General features: G+C 44.8%; 1 protein-coding gene across 1 annotated transcript in view; it reads left to right on the top strand.

Annotated features, from left to right (window-relative positions):
- The window catches only part of LOC102991296 (serotransferrin), a 33,830-nt gene that overhangs the window by 3,181 nt on the left and 12,735 nt on the right, over window positions 1-17,914 (top strand). Inside the window, exons 3-12 of the mRNA XM_007110253.3 lie at window positions 7,319-7,427; window positions 8,206-8,382; window positions 9,117-9,264; window positions 10,064-10,119; window positions 10,645-10,823; window positions 11,552-11,729; window positions 12,942-13,096; window positions 15,144-15,234; window positions 15,834-15,872; window positions 17,226-17,381. Coding sequence (XP_007110315.2) covers window positions 7,319-7,427; window positions 8,206-8,382; window positions 9,117-9,264; window positions 10,064-10,119; window positions 10,645-10,823; window positions 11,552-11,729; window positions 12,942-13,096; window positions 15,144-15,234; window positions 15,834-15,872; window positions 17,226-17,381 — 1,288 coding nt within the window. The remainder of the gene's footprint in view (window positions 1-7,318; window positions 7,428-8,205; window positions 8,383-9,116; window positions 9,265-10,063; window positions 10,120-10,644; window positions 10,824-11,551; window positions 11,730-12,941; window positions 13,097-15,143; window positions 15,235-15,833; window positions 15,873-17,225; window positions 17,382-17,914) is intronic.

Genomic DNA, 17,914 nt, shown 5'->3' with positions numbered 1-17,914 from the left:
TCAAGGAATCAGTGATTTGGTATAAACAACTGGTCGTGTGTGTGTGTGTGTGTGTGTGTGTGTGTGTGTTTATTGAACCTCAGTTACTATCATGGCTTAATTATAACTCTTGATTTATGACATAATTTCAACTTTGGTGCATGCATACCCCTCTTTGTTTTAAAACATGTTAATAATTTAAAATAATATTATCCACAAACCCACCAGAGGTTCTCAAAACTTCATCATTGCCAATAGCTTTTCTAGGGCTACTGTGTGGCAGCATTGGATTCTATGGGAACAATACCACTTGGGGTAGTGTAAGCCACTGGCCCTACTTACAACTACTGTGTGTTTCCCCATCCAGTGCAAACAGAATCCTAAAACTTTCTTGCCTTTTATTTTTTTTTATTTATTTATTTATTTATTTTTGCGGTACGCGGGCCTCTCACTGCTGTGGCACAGGCTTCGGACGCGCAGGCTCACGGGCCCAGCCGCTCCGTGGCATATGGGATCCTCCCAGACCGGGGCACGAACCCACGTCCCCTGCATCGGCAGGCGGACCCTCAACCACTGCGCCACCAGGGAAGCCCTCTTGCCTTTTATTTTAATTTAAGACATATAGGTATGTGTGGATGATGTATAGTTTTGCTTCTTAAAATATTTTATAAACATGCCATCGCTATGTGTTGTCTTCTCATACTTGCTTTTCCCTCCTCAATATTATGCTAAGTTTTCATGCACGTTGTTGAATATAGCTATTGTTCATTCATTTTCAGAGCTCTACAAAAGTCCATTGTGTTAGTATACCACAATTAATGTTTTCTTTTCTGGTCATAAGACATTTGGATTTTTTTCCAGTTTTTTGTTATTCTAATCAGTGTTTGTGGACTATTTTTGTACAAATCTTCTGGGACACAAGAATTACTAGTTTCTCTTTAATATGTAGGAGCAGAGTTTCTGTGCCATGGGATATGTGAGTATTTGACTTTGAAGACAATGCCAAATGTCTTTGGTTTTTAAGCAAATCCAATGTGGTTATTCCAGTTTCCACTCTCACCAGCAGTGTATGAGAGCATAACCCATATCATTCTTGTTGAATGTGATATTTTATTATTATGAAAAAATCACTATCTCTGGCAGTACTTCTTAACTAAACTCTATTTTTCTGATATTAGCATACTACATCAACTTTCTTTTGGTTAGTATCCTCTTTCCTATATCTCTTTCCATTCCTTTATTTTCAACTTTCTGTGTGCTTATCTTTCAGGTGTGTCTTTTGAAAATTGTATATTGCTGGATTTTGTTTATTAATGAAATCTGACAATCTTATTTATTTTATGTGGTAAATTTAGACCATTAATAAATTATTTTAAAAATAAATTTATTTATTTATTTATTTATTTTCTTTGTTGGCTGCATTGGGTCTTCATTGCTGTGCACGGGCTGTCTCTAGTTTTGGCGAGCAGGGGCTACTCTTCGTTGTGGTGGGTGGGATTCTCACTGAGGTGGCTTCTCTTGTTGCAGAGCACAGGCTCTAGGCACGTGGGCTTCAGTAGTTGTGGCTCATGGGCTCTAGAGTGCAGGCTCAGTAGTTGTGGCGCTTGGGCTTAGTTGCTCCGCAGCATGTGGGATCTTCCTGCACCAGGGCTCGAACCTGTGTCCCCTGCATTGGCAGGCAGATTCTTAACCACTGAGCCACCAGGGAAGCCCAAATTTTTATTTTTATTATTGATAAATTTGTACTTATTTCTGCCATTTACTTTTTGATTTCTCTTAGTCCTGCTTCCCCCGATTTCTGATTTTTCCTTTTCTGATTTTTAAAAATTGAGTTCGTACATGTGTGTGTTCATTTGGATTGTTTTCCCTTTATTCCACCTTTCTTCCTACTGAAAGTAAATTTAAGCAATTTATATATTTTAATGACCTCCCTTAAATTTTTACTGTACAATTTTAGCTTAACAAAATGTTAATAGTAAAATAATCTTGACCCTCACATCCTCCTGAAACAGCAAAAGAACTCTGGAATATAGTAGCTCAGACTTCGCTCTTCCCTGTGTAGATATTACTATTTGATATTTTATGTCTATCTTTTCTTAACCCTGGAATGTAGATACTTCATGTATCTGTTGACAGTATACATAAATACTATATATATATATTTATATATGTGTGTGTGTGAGTGTGTGCATGTTTAAGTTTGTGTATGCACCCAAAAGTTCAGAAAGAAGGAAGGAGACAGAGAGAGAGGCAGAGAGAGAAATTTGGATTTGTCTACATTTTTGCCATTTGATCTGTTTACCATTCCTTCTTTTTTTTTTTTTTTTTTAAGTTTTAAAAAAATTTTTGTCCGAGCTACGTGGCTTGTGAGATCTCAGTTCCCCAACCAGGCATCGAATCCAGGCCGCGGCAGTGAAAACACTAAATCCTAACCACTAGACCACCAGGGAACTCCCTACTATTCCTTCTTATATTTCAGACCATCCTTCTGGGACATGTTTTCCTTTTGAGATGTGTTCTTTTGGTGATACTTTAGAGTCAGTATCTTGGTGTTAAACTCTCTCTAAGGGCTTCCCTGGTGGCGCAGTGGTTGAGAATCCGCCTGCCGATGCAGGACACACGGGTTCATGCCCCGGTCTGAGAAGATCCCACATGCCGCGGAGCGGCTAGGCCTGTGAGCCATGGCCGCTGGGCCTGTGCGTCCGGAGCCTGTGCTCCACAACGGGAGAGGCCACAACAGTGAGAGGCCCGCGTACCACACACACACAAAAAGAACAAAAAAAAAACCTCTCTCCATTGCTTGCTTGTTTGTTTTCTCTGAAAATGCTTTAATCTCCCCCTTATTCTTGAATGGTAACTTTGCTGAACGTATAATTCTAGTTCGATATTCTTACACTATTTAAAAATACTATTCCACTGTCTCCTGACTTCCACTGTAGTCATTGAGAAGTCTGATATTATCCTATTATTCCTTCAATCATCTCTCTGGAAAACTTTGAGATTTCATGGCCTTGGTTGATGATGTTCCATAGCTTCGCTATGATATTTCCAGTTGTAGAAATCTTGTTACTTATCTTGCTTAGAGTATGTTGGATCTGTGGAATCATGTTTTTCACCAGTTCTGGAAAATTTGCTGCCATTATCTCTTTAAATACTGCCTTTTCTTTAGTTCCTTTTTTTTTTAAATTCTAGGATTCCAAGAAAACACGTTAGGCCTTCTTTAATCTAGCATCCATATATTTTAATCCCTCTTTCATAGTTTCAGTCTCTGCACCTCTTTTTTGGAAGCATCCGGGATGAATTCTTCAGATATAGCCTCCAGTTTCCTAATTCTCAATTTAAACACGTCTAATCAACTCGTTGCCCATTCATTCACTTTTTTTTATTTCAACAATTATATTTTTTGTTTCTAGAAGTACCAGTTTAAACAGTTTTTCTTTTTTATTCCTGATAATTTCCTTTCTATGCTTATCTCTGTGATTGTAGCCTTCACTTTGTGCATAAAGCACATATATAGCTCTTCTCCATTGTTTCTGACCATTCCAACATCCACAACCCTTGAGAGCCCAAGTCTGCTGTTCCTGCTGATGCCTATGCATTGTGGCTTACCTTCGTTTGGGTTTGGTTATCTGCACCTGGGAAGTCATGCTTGACTTTAATCCTGCCCCTCCCTGTTGGTTCAGTTTCCCTTCAGAATCCCTGTTGCTCTCGTGGACTCCATGAGGTAGGCCTTGGCTCCTTGGCTCCTGAGCCCCTGAGGCCCCAATGATTCCTGCCCAGGATCCTGGTGTCTGGGCCAAGAAAGCCCCAACCTCACTGCTCTAGGATAAGCTCTTATTTGTTTACTCATTTATTTTTATTCTGTGGTGTGTGGGGTGGGTGGAGACAGTCTCTGGAGGTTTCACCTACCTTTTGAGATACCAAGAAAGCCATAAAGATTGTTTCATATATGGAGTCTAGTTGTGGAATAAAAGAGTCCTTCACCATTGTGAATGTATTGAATGGCACTGAAATGTACTCTTAAAAATGGTTAAATGATACATTTTATGTTGTTATTTAATTACAGTAAAACAACAAAAACAATTCCAACTCTTGAAAGAAAAGTTTCAGCTAGACATATATATGGTTTGGCTTACATTATTATTTTATTTCATTTAGAAATACTATTACCTTATTATTTATCTATAACATGACACAGATCATAGAGCTATAGTCCCTGCCTTGTAATTTAATCTGTAATTTAATCCATAAATAGTAAGAACTATTTATGGAGCACTAGCAAGGGCTTCAAGAAAAATCATTTTGATTAAAGATATTTGAAGCAAGAAAAAAACCAATAAAAGTATGTTATGAAGTGTCTATATAAAAGATGGTGCTTGGAACTCCCTACTATTCCTTCTTATATTTCAGACCATCCTTCTGGGACATGTTTTCCTTTTGAAATGTGTTCTTTTGGTGATACTTTAGAGTCAGTATCTTGGTGTTAAACTCTCTCTAAGGGCTTCCCTGGTGGCGCAGTGGTTGAGAATCCGCCTGCCGATGCAGGACACACGGGTTCATGCCCCGGTCTGAGAAGATCCCACATGCCGCGGAGCGGCTAGGCCTGTGAGCCATGGCCGCTGGGCCTGTGCGTCCGGAGCCTGTGCTCCACAACGGGAGAGGCCACAACAGTGAGAGGCCCGCGTACCACACACACACAAAAAGAACAAAAAAAAAACCTCTCTCCATTGCTTGCTTGTTTGTTTTCTCTGAAAATGCTTTAATCTCCCCCTTATTCTTGAATGGTAACTTTGCTGAACGTATAATTCTAGTTCGATATTCTTACACTATTTAAAAATACTATTCCACTGTCTCCTGACTTCCACTGTAGTCATTGAGAAGTCTGATATTATCCTATTATTCCTTCAATCATCTCTCTGGAAAACTTTGAGATTTCATGGCCTTGGTTGATGATGTTCCATAGCTTCGCTATGATATTTCCAGTTGTAGAAATCTTGTTACTTATCTTGCTTAGAGTATGTTGGATCTGTGGAATCATGTTTTTCACCAGTTCTGGAAAATTTGCTGCCATTATCTCTTTAAATACTGCCTTTTCTTTAGTTCCTTTTTTTTTTAAATTCTAGGATTCCAAGAAAACACGTTAGGCCTTCTTTAATCTAGCATCCATATCTTTTAATCCCTCTTTCATAGTTTCAGTCTCTGCACCTCTTTTTTGGAAGCATCCGGGATGAATTCTTCAGATATAGCCTCCAGTTTCCTAATTCTCAATTTAAACACGTCTAATCAACTCGTTGCCCATTCATTCACTTTTTTTTATTTCAACAATTATATTTTTTGTTTCTAGAAGTACCAGTTTAAACAGTTTTTCTTTTTTATTCCTGATAATTTCCTTTCTATGCTTATCTCTGTGATTGTAGCCTTCACTTTGTGCATAAAGCACATATATAGCTCTTCTCCATTGTTTCTGACCATTCCAACATCCACAACCCTTGAGAGCCCAAGTCTGCTGTTCCTGCTGATGCCTATGCATTGTGGCTTACCTTCGTTTGGGTTTGGTTATCTGCACCTGGGAAGTCATGCTTGACTTTAATCCTGCCCCTCCCTGTTGGTTCAGTTTCCCTTCAGAATCCCTGTTGCTCTCGTGGACTCCATGAGGTAGGCCTTGGCTCCTTGGCTCCTGAGCCCCTGAGGCCCCAATGATTCCTGCCCAGGATCCTGGTGTCTGGGCCAAGAAAGCCCCAACCTCACTGCTCTAGGATAAGCTCTTATTTGTTTACTCATTTATTTTTATTCTGTGGTGTGTGGGGTGGGTGGAGACAGTCTCTGGAGGTTTCACCTACCTTTTGAGATACCAAGAAAGCCATAAAGATTGTTTCATATATGGAGTCTAGTTGTGGAATAAAAGAGTCCTTCACCATTGTGAATGTATTGAATGGCACTGAAATGTACTCTTAAAAATGGTTAAATGATACATTTTATGTTGTTATTTAATTACAGTAAAACAACAAAAACAATTCCAACTCTTGAAAGAAAAGTTTCAGCTAGACATATATATGGTTTGGCTTACATTATTATTTTATTTCATTTAGAAATACTATTACCTTATTATTTATCTATAACATGACACAGATCATAGAGCTATAGTCCCTGCCTTGTAATTTAATCTGTAATTTAATCCATAAATAGTAAGAACTATTTATGGAGCACTAGCAAGGGCTTCAAGAAAAATCATTTTGATTAAAGATATTTGAAGCAAGAAAAAAACCAATAAAAGTATGTTATGAAGTGTCTATATAAAAGATGGTGCTTCTCACTTCAAGAGAAAATAAATTCTAGACCTAGTGGGAAGGTATCTATAATATTGGTTATAGAGAACCAAGCGAACTGTTGGTTTAAATGAGAATTAGTGGAAGCAAAAACTAAAAATGAAAACCAAAAACCCAGCAAGTAACAGTAAATGGGAGAAATAAACCCATACTACATGGATTCAAATCCCAGCTCCACGACTTACTAGCTATGTGGCCTGGGGAGGTGACTTAAACTTTCCGGGCCTCTATTTTTTAATGTGTAAAATGGAGCTGAGTTGGACAATGGTGTCTGTGTAGTTGATTAAATGAAAAATCAGCCATAATGGAAGTAATAATTAGCGTTTAACACTCAGTTCAGAGTATAAGCTAGAAGTTAAAGCCAGAGAAAGCACCCGTCCCTGAACAAAAGACTCCTGCAGTTATATGGACCCAGGACAGGAAGGAAAAGTACTGAGTACTGAATCAGAGTGGAGAAGGATGTCTTCAAGGCTCCCCTTCCCCATAGAGAATTCTCCACAGAGGCATCTGAGGAAGAGCTCAGCAGAAGGCCCAAAATAAAGAGGTAACCAAATGAAAGGACCTGAACTTGAAATGTAAATATGTGTAACAGCATGGCCAGGCAGAGGGACCTGAGTCCTCGACTGCAGCCCCTTCAGAGCCTGTGGTGCATGGGCTGTGCACCCAGTCTGGTGTTGGGGGGGCAGTTTTGCCCCAAGAGGCCTGCTGGTAAAGCCTCTGTAATTTAGGTCAGTCTTGAAAAATCACAGTAGTTTTCTGGGCCAGCAGCTGGACTCCTCACCAGGGAAAAGAGAAAAATGATCCATTCTTTCTCTTTGCAGGAGTTAAGGAATATGGTGGCCAAATCCCCTCACCAGGGAGGTAGAGTTAACTGAAGCTTGTGGTGTTGTGCAGTTAGCTATTGGCCAAACTGAGGGTTCTTCTGGCCCCAGATCCAAGGAGCACCACCCAACTATAGATAGACCTTGCTCAGAAGTAAGGGCTTTATCAGACTCTGGTCTGTTCTCTTTCAGGATAATGAAGCAGATGCTGTGACGTTGGATGGTGGTTTGGTATTTGAGGCAGGCCTGAAGCCCTACAACCTGAAGCCTGTAGTGGCAGAGTTCTATGGCCCAAAAGATAGTAAGTTCTCCCCAGGGACCCAGGAAGGTGTTTGTGGCCCTTGTTCTCTTCTGGTAGATGCTGAGTCTTGTCTCATTCAGGCAGGTAATGGAGATTAGCTACTTATGAGCTTTCCCCAGGGGGCAGTGAGTGGGGAATGAGGGGCCCTATCAACCACCATAGCCATAACTCAAGGCCTCTGGGAGCTTTGGGCTGGTTGAGGACTGGTGCTCAGGACACTGACCTCCTGGACAGGCTGTGTGCAATCTGAGCTGAACCACTGGGGTTTAAATGTGTAAACAGCAGTTCTCCAAGAACCACAGGTGCCACACGCAGGGGAGAGACCACACAGGAGCATGAACTTGGAGCCCTGACAGTTTTGCATCTCCTCTGAGAGCAACTCCACTGTCCCTGGGCCTGTGTGAGGGACAAAAATACTTAGAGAAAGTCAGGAATGTGGCCTCTGTTGCCACAGTTCCAGTTTCCAGGGGAGCTTGGCTTGGTAGTTGCAGGCAGATACTCCCTGCAAGGCCTGGGTAGGCAAGAGCATTGGGGCATGTGTGCACGTGGCTTCTTGCTCCTGGGTTTGCCTGGAGGGTTATTACAAATGTCTCCTCTGTGGTCCTTTCTCTCCCCTGTAAGCCTAGGAAGGTTTTTCTGATCCTTCCCTCTTTAGAAGCCAACCCAACATAAATGTTACCTCTGGGTTCCCCTTCCCTACTCAGGAGCCCAGTAGTGATGAGCAGTGCTTCCCTGGGGCCCAGTTTGAGAGTCTTTCATCCACGCTCTCCCTTCGCAGAGCCGCAAACTAACTATTTCGCTGTGGCCGTGGTGAAGAAGGGCACTGACTTCAAACTGAACGAGCTCAAAGGCAAGAGGTCCTGCCACACAGGCCTCGGCAGATCTGCCGGGTGGAACATCCCCATGGGCTTACTTTACTGGGACTTGCCTGACCCACATGAATCTCTTCAGAGAGGTAAGCAGGCAGGAGGGTGAGTGCCCTCAGCAGGCATCTCTTCCTCAGATGCCCACATGGGCCACACTGGCGCCACTCAGACATGATCAGGTGATGATGTGCGATGACTCTGGGAGTGGAGGTGGAGGTTAAACAGCTTTAAACTGGCAGGTCTGCTGCACCAGCAGCCATCAGGGGCTGTCACAAGTCCTTTTATCTCTGAGCTCCTGACACCCCACCAGAGGCTGTCCTGAGGAGTGGGGGGAAGGGAACAGAGGGCTTCAGTCAGGGCCAACGTTGCTGGGCCCCATTGTCCACTTCCCTGGGGTGCTTTCCTGTCTGTGGCTGATGCTTTTCCCATTCTGCTGGAGCTCTCCCTGGTGGCCATCTGCTGGCCATGAACTTGGCGTGCACCTCTCCAGGCAGGCTCTCCATCTCTCAGGCATGGATCCCAGAGGAGACCTCTCTCTGAGCTGTTCCAGTCTGACAAGGCAGGGAGGGGGGCTGACGGTGACCTGGTCTTGGAGGGTGGCTGGCACAAGCCTGGCTCTTGGGGAGGGAGGAAAGGGGTTAAGCTCGCCCCTTTTTGGAAACCCTTAATCTTGAAGGGTGAACACTTGTAAAGGCGAACTGGGTCTGGGGGTGCTGGTTTTGTTTGGGTCTCTCTGTCCCATCATGAGGCTAGGCTGGGAGCTGTAAGTGCCTCTGGCCAGGCTGGCTCACGCCCTGTGCTTCTGTGTCTCCATGTTGAGCAGCAGCGGCCAGTTTCTTCGCGGGCAGCTGCGTCCCCTGTGCGGATCAGACGGCTTTCCCCAAACTGTGCCAACTGTGTGCGGGGAAGGGGACCGACAAGTGCGCCTGCTCCAACCACGAACCGTACTTCGGCTACTCGGGGGCCTTCAAGTGAGTGGGACCGGCTCCTGCTCCATCCGGGCTCCTAAGTGTCCAGTGTCCTTGGCTGGAAGTTTCCCCTGGCCCACAGCAGAGCCCAGTCTGCAAAGGGACAACCGGGGGGCCTAATCGCCTCAGTGACACAGGGACTCAGTGACACAGCTGGGACTCCCCAGGCCAGGCCGGGCCAGTGCATACTCTCTTCATGTGACATTGACAAGGAAGCCCTCTCCTGGGGCTCCTCTTTCTGTTTCCCCAGAGTTCTCTCACTGGACTAGGCAGAGCCTGAAATGACAGGCACGGCCCTGGTGTCCGCGCTGTTCTTCAGCGGCGGGCCGTCTGCTCTCCACTGCAGCAGCGTTGGCCGCTCAAGGCGCCGGCCTCTCTCCTGGCTCCTCTCACCGTCCCTGTGCAGGCAGCTCATGTGGCTGATTTCTTGCTCCCTCTCCTCCCTTGGTTATACTGTAAAGTTTTAGAGCCAGCCAAGGGCACCTTTCCTCCCTCAAGAGACACTATGCGTTTATCCTCCACCAGAAGTTTGAAAACGCTTTCCTCATTGAAATATCTTCAGTGCCTTTTTGATGCTTTGGGGCACATGGTGAGGGTCCTCCAGCTCCTGTGAGCTCACCGCCCCCATCTCCATGGTACCCTGGATATCAGTGCCCCATGGTGCTCCCTCAGCTGTAGGTCTTCGTAGAGGCCTCCCCCAGGCCCTGCCCTTTCCCCAGGGCTGCACAGTGTGGTCAGACCCTCAACCTGAGGAGAAGGGCCAGCCCTGCAGGAACCCTCCTAATGTGTCTCCTCCCCACAGGTGTCTGATGGACGACGCTGGGGAAGTGGCCTTTGTCAAGCACACCACGGTATTGGGTAGGTGATAGGAGAAGAATCTGCAGGTCCCTTCAAGCAGAAGGCCTTCCTTTTCTTCCTGCCTTCTTCTTCATGCTCAGTAGTCAGACGTGAGCATAGTGTGTTCCTCCTTTCTCACTGCTGGGGTGTTTACCTGCGCAGAGGTGTGTGCCTGTGGGGTCCCCGGCTGGACTCCTGGGCCTCATCCTATCGTTCAACTTCCTAGACACTGGGGCCCTTCTTCCTGGTCAGTGTTGCAATAGCAAAGGATTGGGAGCAGGTCTGGCTGACCTTGGCCTGTAGTCAGCCTGCTGAGATGAGACCTCTTGTGGGGTGTGGACAGTCACCCCTGCACTGGACATCAGAATCTTTACCTGTAAACTGGCTGTGGGATCTTGAGCAAGTCAGTTTTCTTCTGGCTCTCAATGTTTACTCTAGGCTTCTCAGCTCACACAGTTTATGATTCAGTGGGGTTGCAGGGGAGCGGAAGGGGCACCACACCTCCTTCTCTGCCTGCCGTCGGCTCACGTGGGCTTCCCTCCACAGAGAACCTGCCTAACGAGGCTGACAGGGACGAGTATGAGCTGCTCTGCAGGGACAACACCCGGGGGACTGTGGACCAGTACGAGACGTGCCACCTGGCCCGGGTCCCTTCCCACGCCGTCGTGGCCCGAAGCATGGACGGCAAGGAGGACTTGATCTGGGAGCTTCTTAACCAGGCCCAGGTATCGAATCCCCGTCCTCTTTCCTGCTTAGCAGTTCCTGCTTGGATTGGGGGCATTTTCCTGCACTCCCTTCTTGCCACTGTAGAAGCCCTTCTGTGTTCAGGATACAGTGGGGGCCATGCCACACACCATCCACTTGTATGAAAGCACCCAGCAAAGCCTTCTTGGAGTTGCACAGAGCCTAGTCCTGCATTATCATCTGTCAGACCCTTACATTCTGGACCAGTGACATGAAGCTGCTCCTTCTTGCTCTATTCCATATCTCTCCCGTTGGAAAGGAAATGATCTCTCTTCCAAGGTCCTTCAGCCTGACTGCAAGGGAGCTGCACACACAGCCAGCTTTCCTTCCCTAGAGCAGCAGAACGCCAGAACTGAGCCAACTTTCTCTTATCCGGCCCTCCCATCTGTCCATCTGTCCATCAAGGCAACCACACAGTGTCAGCCTCTGAAGGAGATGTGTTTCTTGCACTCAGTGAGCTGTCATCCAGCCAGGGAGACAGGCACAGAAACACGTTCAGTGAAATTGGGCGTTTGTTATATGGCCCAAGAGGGCTGTGAATGGAGAAGGTGCTGGGTGGGAAAGAACAGGTCTGACTGCCCTCTCTCCTGGCATCCTGAAAATTTCACTTTTTAATTTAGTTTCCTGAGTTTTAAAATTTTCTTCGGTCCCATTTTGCAGCATCCCTTGTTGCTGTAGCCATTCAGATCTGTGTTTTTACCACAAACAGGAACATTTTGGCAGCGGTACCTCTGAAAGCTTCCAGCTCTTCAGGTCCCCTCATGGGAAGGACCTGCTGTTTAAGGACTCTGCCAATGGGTTTTTAAAGATTCCTCCTAAGATGGACTCCTGGCTGTACCTGGGATATGAGTATGTCACTGCTCTTCGGAATCTAAGAGAAGATATACGTAAGTGTTTGGGAAGGATCGTGTGGCTCTAGGAGCTTGGAAAACTGGTGAGGGTGGGCACCAGCAATAGAGTCTTTCCAGGTATTGAACACCTGTCCCAACAATCCTTTGTCTGCCCTGCCTGTGCAGCCCAGTGTTAGATGAAGGCTAAATGGCATCACCAAAGGGCATTAAAGGAAATTCATGCTTAAAATGATTTGTATTGATACCAGCACTGTTTCCCTTGTATAAATCAAGGCTATCCTACTCACTTTGTGAAGCCAGTTAGCCTGGCACGAAGTAAGTCAAATAGAATGAAATTGCTACAAACGTGCACATCTGAAGCCAATGCTATGGTCAACATGTGCCATGGTGAAGCTGGAGCTTTAGACAGGTCGATCCTGCTTCTGAATTTCCTTGGGTCATTGGGGATGTGTTTGAACGTTCATTCATTCAACAGACATGTATTGACCACCTATCTATAAACTGTGCAACGTGCTGGGCATACAATGGTGAGTCAAAGATATATTAAATTCTGCTGTCATGGAACCTTCAGCCCAGTGGGGAAGAAAAATGTTGAAGGAATAGTCACTCCATTGAATGATCAATTAAAAATGAGAGATTTCCTCAGCAGAAGGAAAACAAAAACAAAAACCCAGAACAAAATATCATGGCTCTAGAGGAGTGCAAAACAAAGAAAGACAGGTCCCGGAATTGAGGTAAGGCTTCCCTGAGGAAGCGCCTCTTGAGCTGGGTCTGAAAGTTGGGTAGGTGTCCATTTATTCAGCCAACATTTATTGCGCCGACCATGAGGCAGGCACTAAAGGTGCCATGGAGAACAAGACAGGCATGACCCTTGCCCTGGCCAAGCTTATGTTCTCCTGCAGGGAACAGACAATAAATAATGAAAAAATATATAACAACAGCTCAGATGGTTAAGTGTTATTTCTAAACAAAGAGGGGAAAAAAAAAAAAACCAGCCTGAAGTGATAGAGCGCCTTGGGGTTGGGAGGAAAGTTGACTTCTCATAAGAAACAATTTTAAGTTAAATCTAAATGATAAGAAGCCAACTAAGAGACTGTTATTAACTTTGATTTCTAAGAGATTAATTCCTTGAATGGGATCTGTTTGTGTATTGCTGAAAAATCCCAGCATTTTCATGAAGACAGTAGCATAACCAGCAGGCAACATCTGGGCCTCTTCTAATCTCTGGTTCTCTTCCTTATGTCCTAGGCCCGATCACCTCAAAGGGTGAATGCAAGAAGGTGAAGTGGTGTGCAGTGCACCACCTGGAGAGGGTCAAGTGTGATATGTGGAGTGTGAACAGTAACGGGCAAATAGAGTGTGAATCAGCAGAGAACACTGAAGACTGCATCGCCAAGATAATGGTACGTCACTCCTGCCTCTGTAGGGCAGCATCCTTGCCACCATTGCCCACCTGTCCCCAGGGGTGAGTGAGTGTTCCTGGGAATGACACGAAAAGCCGGGTTCCAAGGAACCTTGCCCTCACTGTGGGAGACCAGCCCCACCAGAGCCTCAGGACCTTTGAGCTTCTGGATCTGAAGGGCTCCTTAGGGCTTGTTTCCTCCTAGTGTTTTTAGCACCCGGTGGAGGGAAATCTGAGCCATGTTTGTTTAGGGAGGCTGGACCTGAGTGTGGGTGTGCCTGAAACCCATGGTGTGCCATGGCAAGTGAGACAAGTGTGACAGGGTCGTGTTATTGTGCAAGCAGGTAGAAGTTTAGCCTTGTTGATCACAAGAGCATTCCATATTTGCTTTTAGATAATGTTGAAAAACTGGAGGATATAAAGAAGAAAATACATAAAAACTAATTGTAACCTTATAACTCAGAGAAAATCCTGTTAACTGGGCTCATATCATACGTACAATTTACTCTCTTTTCTCACCTAATCTTATCTAGGGAGCTTTTCCCTTGTCACAAGTCATTCTTTGAAAACATGATTTTTAAAAATATATTTTAGTTTATTTTTGAAAGAATACACACTATTCTGTTTACAGTGGTATGTCTGGGGACCAAGTTTATGGGGGACTTTCATTTCTCTTTTTTCTTTCTTTTAAATTTAAATTTTTGTTTTCCCTTACAGTTTATTGTAGGATGTTGAATATAGTTGCCTGTGCTGTACAGTGGGACCTTGTTGTTTATCTGTTCTATGTATAACAGTTTGCATCTGCTAACCCCAAACTCCCAACCCATTCCTTCCCCAGCCCCCTCCACCTTGGCAACCACAAGTCTGTTCTCTATGTCTGTGAGTCTGCTTCTGTTTTGTAGATAAATTCATTTGCATCATATTTTAGATTCCACATATAAGTGATATCATATGGTATCTGTCTTTCTCTTTCTGACTCACTTCACTTAGTATGATAATCTCTAGGTCAATCCATGTTGCTGCAAGTGGCATTATTTCATTCTTTTTTACGGCTGAGTAGTATTCCATTGTATATATGTACCACATCTTCTTTATCCATTCATCTGTCGATGGACATTTAGGTTGTTTCCATGAAAACATGTTGATAGCTTAATGTTGATAGCTATTCCAGAGTGTGGATGTGCTACAATTTGTTGAGCCATTTCCTTGCTATTAAGGGTTAAGTTTGGTCCTATCTTATTGATATTATGAATCACACTTGCATGCTTTTGCCCACTTACACGTTTTGCCCAAATAGTTTCCCACATATCTGATTATTCCTTTAGGGTATATTCCTCAAAAGTATATTTCTAAGTATATTTCTAAGCCCAATGGGAAGCTTGGCAGTCTTGTTGAATTTAAGCATTTCTGAAATTTGGGGCTTATTAGCTCTATTAGATCATTATATCTAACAGATCATTTGAGTTTATTTGACTCATTCATTAAAGATCTTGTATTGACCAAGCACGAAAATAGCACCCAGCCAATGTGGCCGACATTCTGGTCTGGGGCCCTCATTGAGTTTATTTGACTCATTCATTAAAGATCTTGTATTGACCAAGCAGCCAATGTGGCCGAGATTCGGGTCTGGGGCCCCCATCAGGAGGCACTCTATGCCACAGACACAGCCCTGAGTCTCTGACTCCGCTCATTTGTCTTACCAATGAGAATTCTTCGTGTCAGAAAGGTGTTGTGAGAGTGTCTCTGGGACAGTGTGCCCTATGAGAGGACAGGGGGACTGAGTGTGGGTCTTTCCTCCTGAAGAAACTAAGCAAAGCACCCAGAGCTGATCATCAGTTCATCATGGTTTGGGTGAAAATGGGAGTACATTTTATTTTCTATGTTGGGTGTGCCTGACTGATCCTTTGGGGGTCCAGTACCAGCACCTTCTGTCTCCCTGGGCCTTCATGACCTGTGCTGGCAAGGCTGCTTCAAGGAAACAGCTTGGAGGGCACGTGGGACAGAAGATGGTCTCTTTTCACCTGCTGTGATGTGCTGTGTCTTTGCAGAAAGGAGAAGCTGATGCCATGAGCTTGGATGGAGGCTACATCTACATAGCAGGCAAATGTGGTCTGGTACCTGTCATGGCAGAGAACTACAGTAAGTGGAAGGGGCTTCTCTCAGTGTTTCATTTCCCCTGGGCCATGGAGAAAGGAAATGGAAAATCACAGCCTGATTTATGCCACATGGGCCATAAAGCTCTTGCTTACTGAGCACCTCCTACTTCCTAGGCTCTGGGCTCCCTCATCTCTAGTCCCCAACAGTTATCTTGAAGGATGGGATCTTCTATCATACCTCCCACAAGGGAGCTGGAGGCTTTGCACTGGGAAGTTCTAGCTGAAAGTGACCCCTCTGCAGAGGACATCTAGATTCTCAGTTGGGATTCCTGGCAGGTCTTCTTGCTTCCAAAGCTCACACTTCTCCTGTTGCCCTGGTGCAGGGATTCAAGTACAGTTGGCAGAAACCACTGTGGCCACAGGATAGATAGAGTGGGAAACTTGAAATGTACAATTTTGGACTAAATTCCAGAGGCCAGGGAGCTAAAGTGAACTTGCATAATCCAGACAGCCTGGACCTTTTGGGAACTGGTGATATGTAGACAGTTTTCCTGGCTCTTTTAAGTCTGAGCTGCACATGGTAAAGACGATTTCCAATCTATAAATGAGTATTTAATGACTTCTTCGTTTTCTCCTCTACAGAAAGTGAGGGCCAAGATTGTAAAACTACACCAGAGCCAGGTGAGTTGAGATTGGTAACCTCACGAGTTTAAGATAAATTCCCATTGCTTTTTGGAAAGGGTAAGGTAAGTTTAAATTCAAATCAAAAGTAGATAAGAGATCAATTTTCGGAATGCAAAGGAATCATGGAAGTAGAGTAACTGGCAATGATGATTACTTTTTTACACTTGCTATGACTTGCACATGGGAATTTTCATTTAAACCTATAAGGTATGTCTTGTAGGGATACAAGATATAGGGATACCTATAAGGTATCCCTCTAAGGATGCATAAGAGGACCAACAGCTCAGAGAGATTACAAGTTGTCTAGACTCCGACATCCAGCAAGCAAATACAGGCCCTCCCCACCACTCCTGACTGCCTCGCATTGCACGAGGCCAGCAAAGTTTTAGATGAGAGTTGGCACCAGCCCAGGACCCTTGCTGATACGTGCCTGGCAGGGCTGAAGGGAGAGGCTCATACCAGCAGATGTCTAGGGGCATGTGATTTCCCAGCCTCCCAGCCAGGGCTAGGCCCAGGAACCCAGGTCAACCTAGCTCTCACCCAGCGCTCTGGCTGGGGGTGGATCTGGAAAGATGTGGCAGGAGGAAGACAGGAAATCTTATCAAAGCGGGGTCTGGGGCCCACACTCGAGTCCCTGCAGGTCATTTCCAGCCATTAGTGTGCAAGTCTGTCCTCATCACTTTTCCCAGTTACAACCTTCAGCCTCTCCCCATCACACTAGGAACCAAGCTCTTCAGCTGAAAATAGAACCATTCTTATTCCATGAACAATAAGATTTGTGTCTTTTCTGTTGGAAACAATTTCCTGAATTAATGAAATCGGAAAACTGATCATGAGTTGATATTCTTTCTATTACCAGTTTTAAAGATCAGCATGTATTTGCTGCTAATCATGGCAACTAACTTGATTTTGACAGTTGCCACTTTGCATGTTTATTGCGGTGCAAACCTGTATTCTCCTTATCACAAATTATCTGGCCAGAATATCCCTGTGGTTTATTGCTCATTTACTACTCTTTCCTAATGTACCCTTCAGTATCCATTCCTCTGCTCTTCCACAGTGGAGGGTGAGTTGCTGGTTTATGACAGTAGCTTCATGCATTTGGGGAAGGGTTATACACCAGCCATTGCTCTGATGGTTACGTATTCTTACTGTTTTGCTTTTTGCGTTCAGATTAATCTCCACCTCCTGGAATGACCTGTATCCTCCCTCAGTCAGTTATTGGGAAGACCCTTTCAAAGACAGAAGGAATGGTTTGGGATAATTCTACTCCTTAGGGAGATGGCAGGTTTAGACACTCTGGAGGGCCCAGGGTGTTAATACTCCCTTTTTTGGGTGTCTTTCTTGCAGGGTACCTTGCTGTGGCTGTGGTTAAGAAATCAGATGCTGATATCAACTGGAACAATCTGAAAGGCAGGAAGTCCTGCCACACTGGAGTAGACAGAACCGCTGGCTGGAACATCCCCATGGGTCTGCTCTACAATGAGATTAACCACTGTGAATTTGGTGAGTGAGCTCTGGGAGGGCGTTGTTTTCAGGGCCAGGTGGGAAGAGGTGTACTGGGAAGAGTGTGGTATGGTACAAGATGCTGTGGCCCTGGGTCTATGGTAGTACAATTTGGTTTAGTGAACTTCAAGGAAATATCTAAAAGGAATGGTAGGGCTGGGAGGTGGATCAGAATGGTTCTTTTCTGTTGCACATAAAGGCTTAAGTGAATATGCGTTTACTTTTCTCTCTCATGAAAAAGACCAGAGACAGCAGTCCATGGCTGGTACTGTCATTAGAAACCCAGGCTCCTCTCTCTTCCTGCTGCACCATTCTCAGCGCGAGGCCTCCATCTTCAAGGTCTTTCACGGTTGCCATTATATCCACGATCCAGGCAACCTCAAGGAACAAGGAGAAAGGGCACTTGAAGTATGTGCCACCTTGTTAAAGGAGCTATTCAGGAACTCTAGCCCAATTACTTCAGCTAACTTCTCATTACCCTGAACTTAGATACATAGTCACATTTAGCTGTAAGAGAGGCTGAAAAATGTCAT

The sequence above is a fragment of the Physeter macrocephalus genome, chromosome 1 (genome assembly GCF_002837175.3).
Source record: "Physeter macrocephalus isolate SW-GA chromosome 1, ASM283717v5, whole genome shotgun sequence".
Classification (NCBI taxonomy): Eukaryota; Metazoa; Chordata; class Mammalia; order Artiodactyla; family Physeteridae; genus Physeter; species Physeter macrocephalus.
Note: the sequence above shows the minus strand (reverse complement) of the source record. Positions and strands in the feature narration are given on the sequence as shown.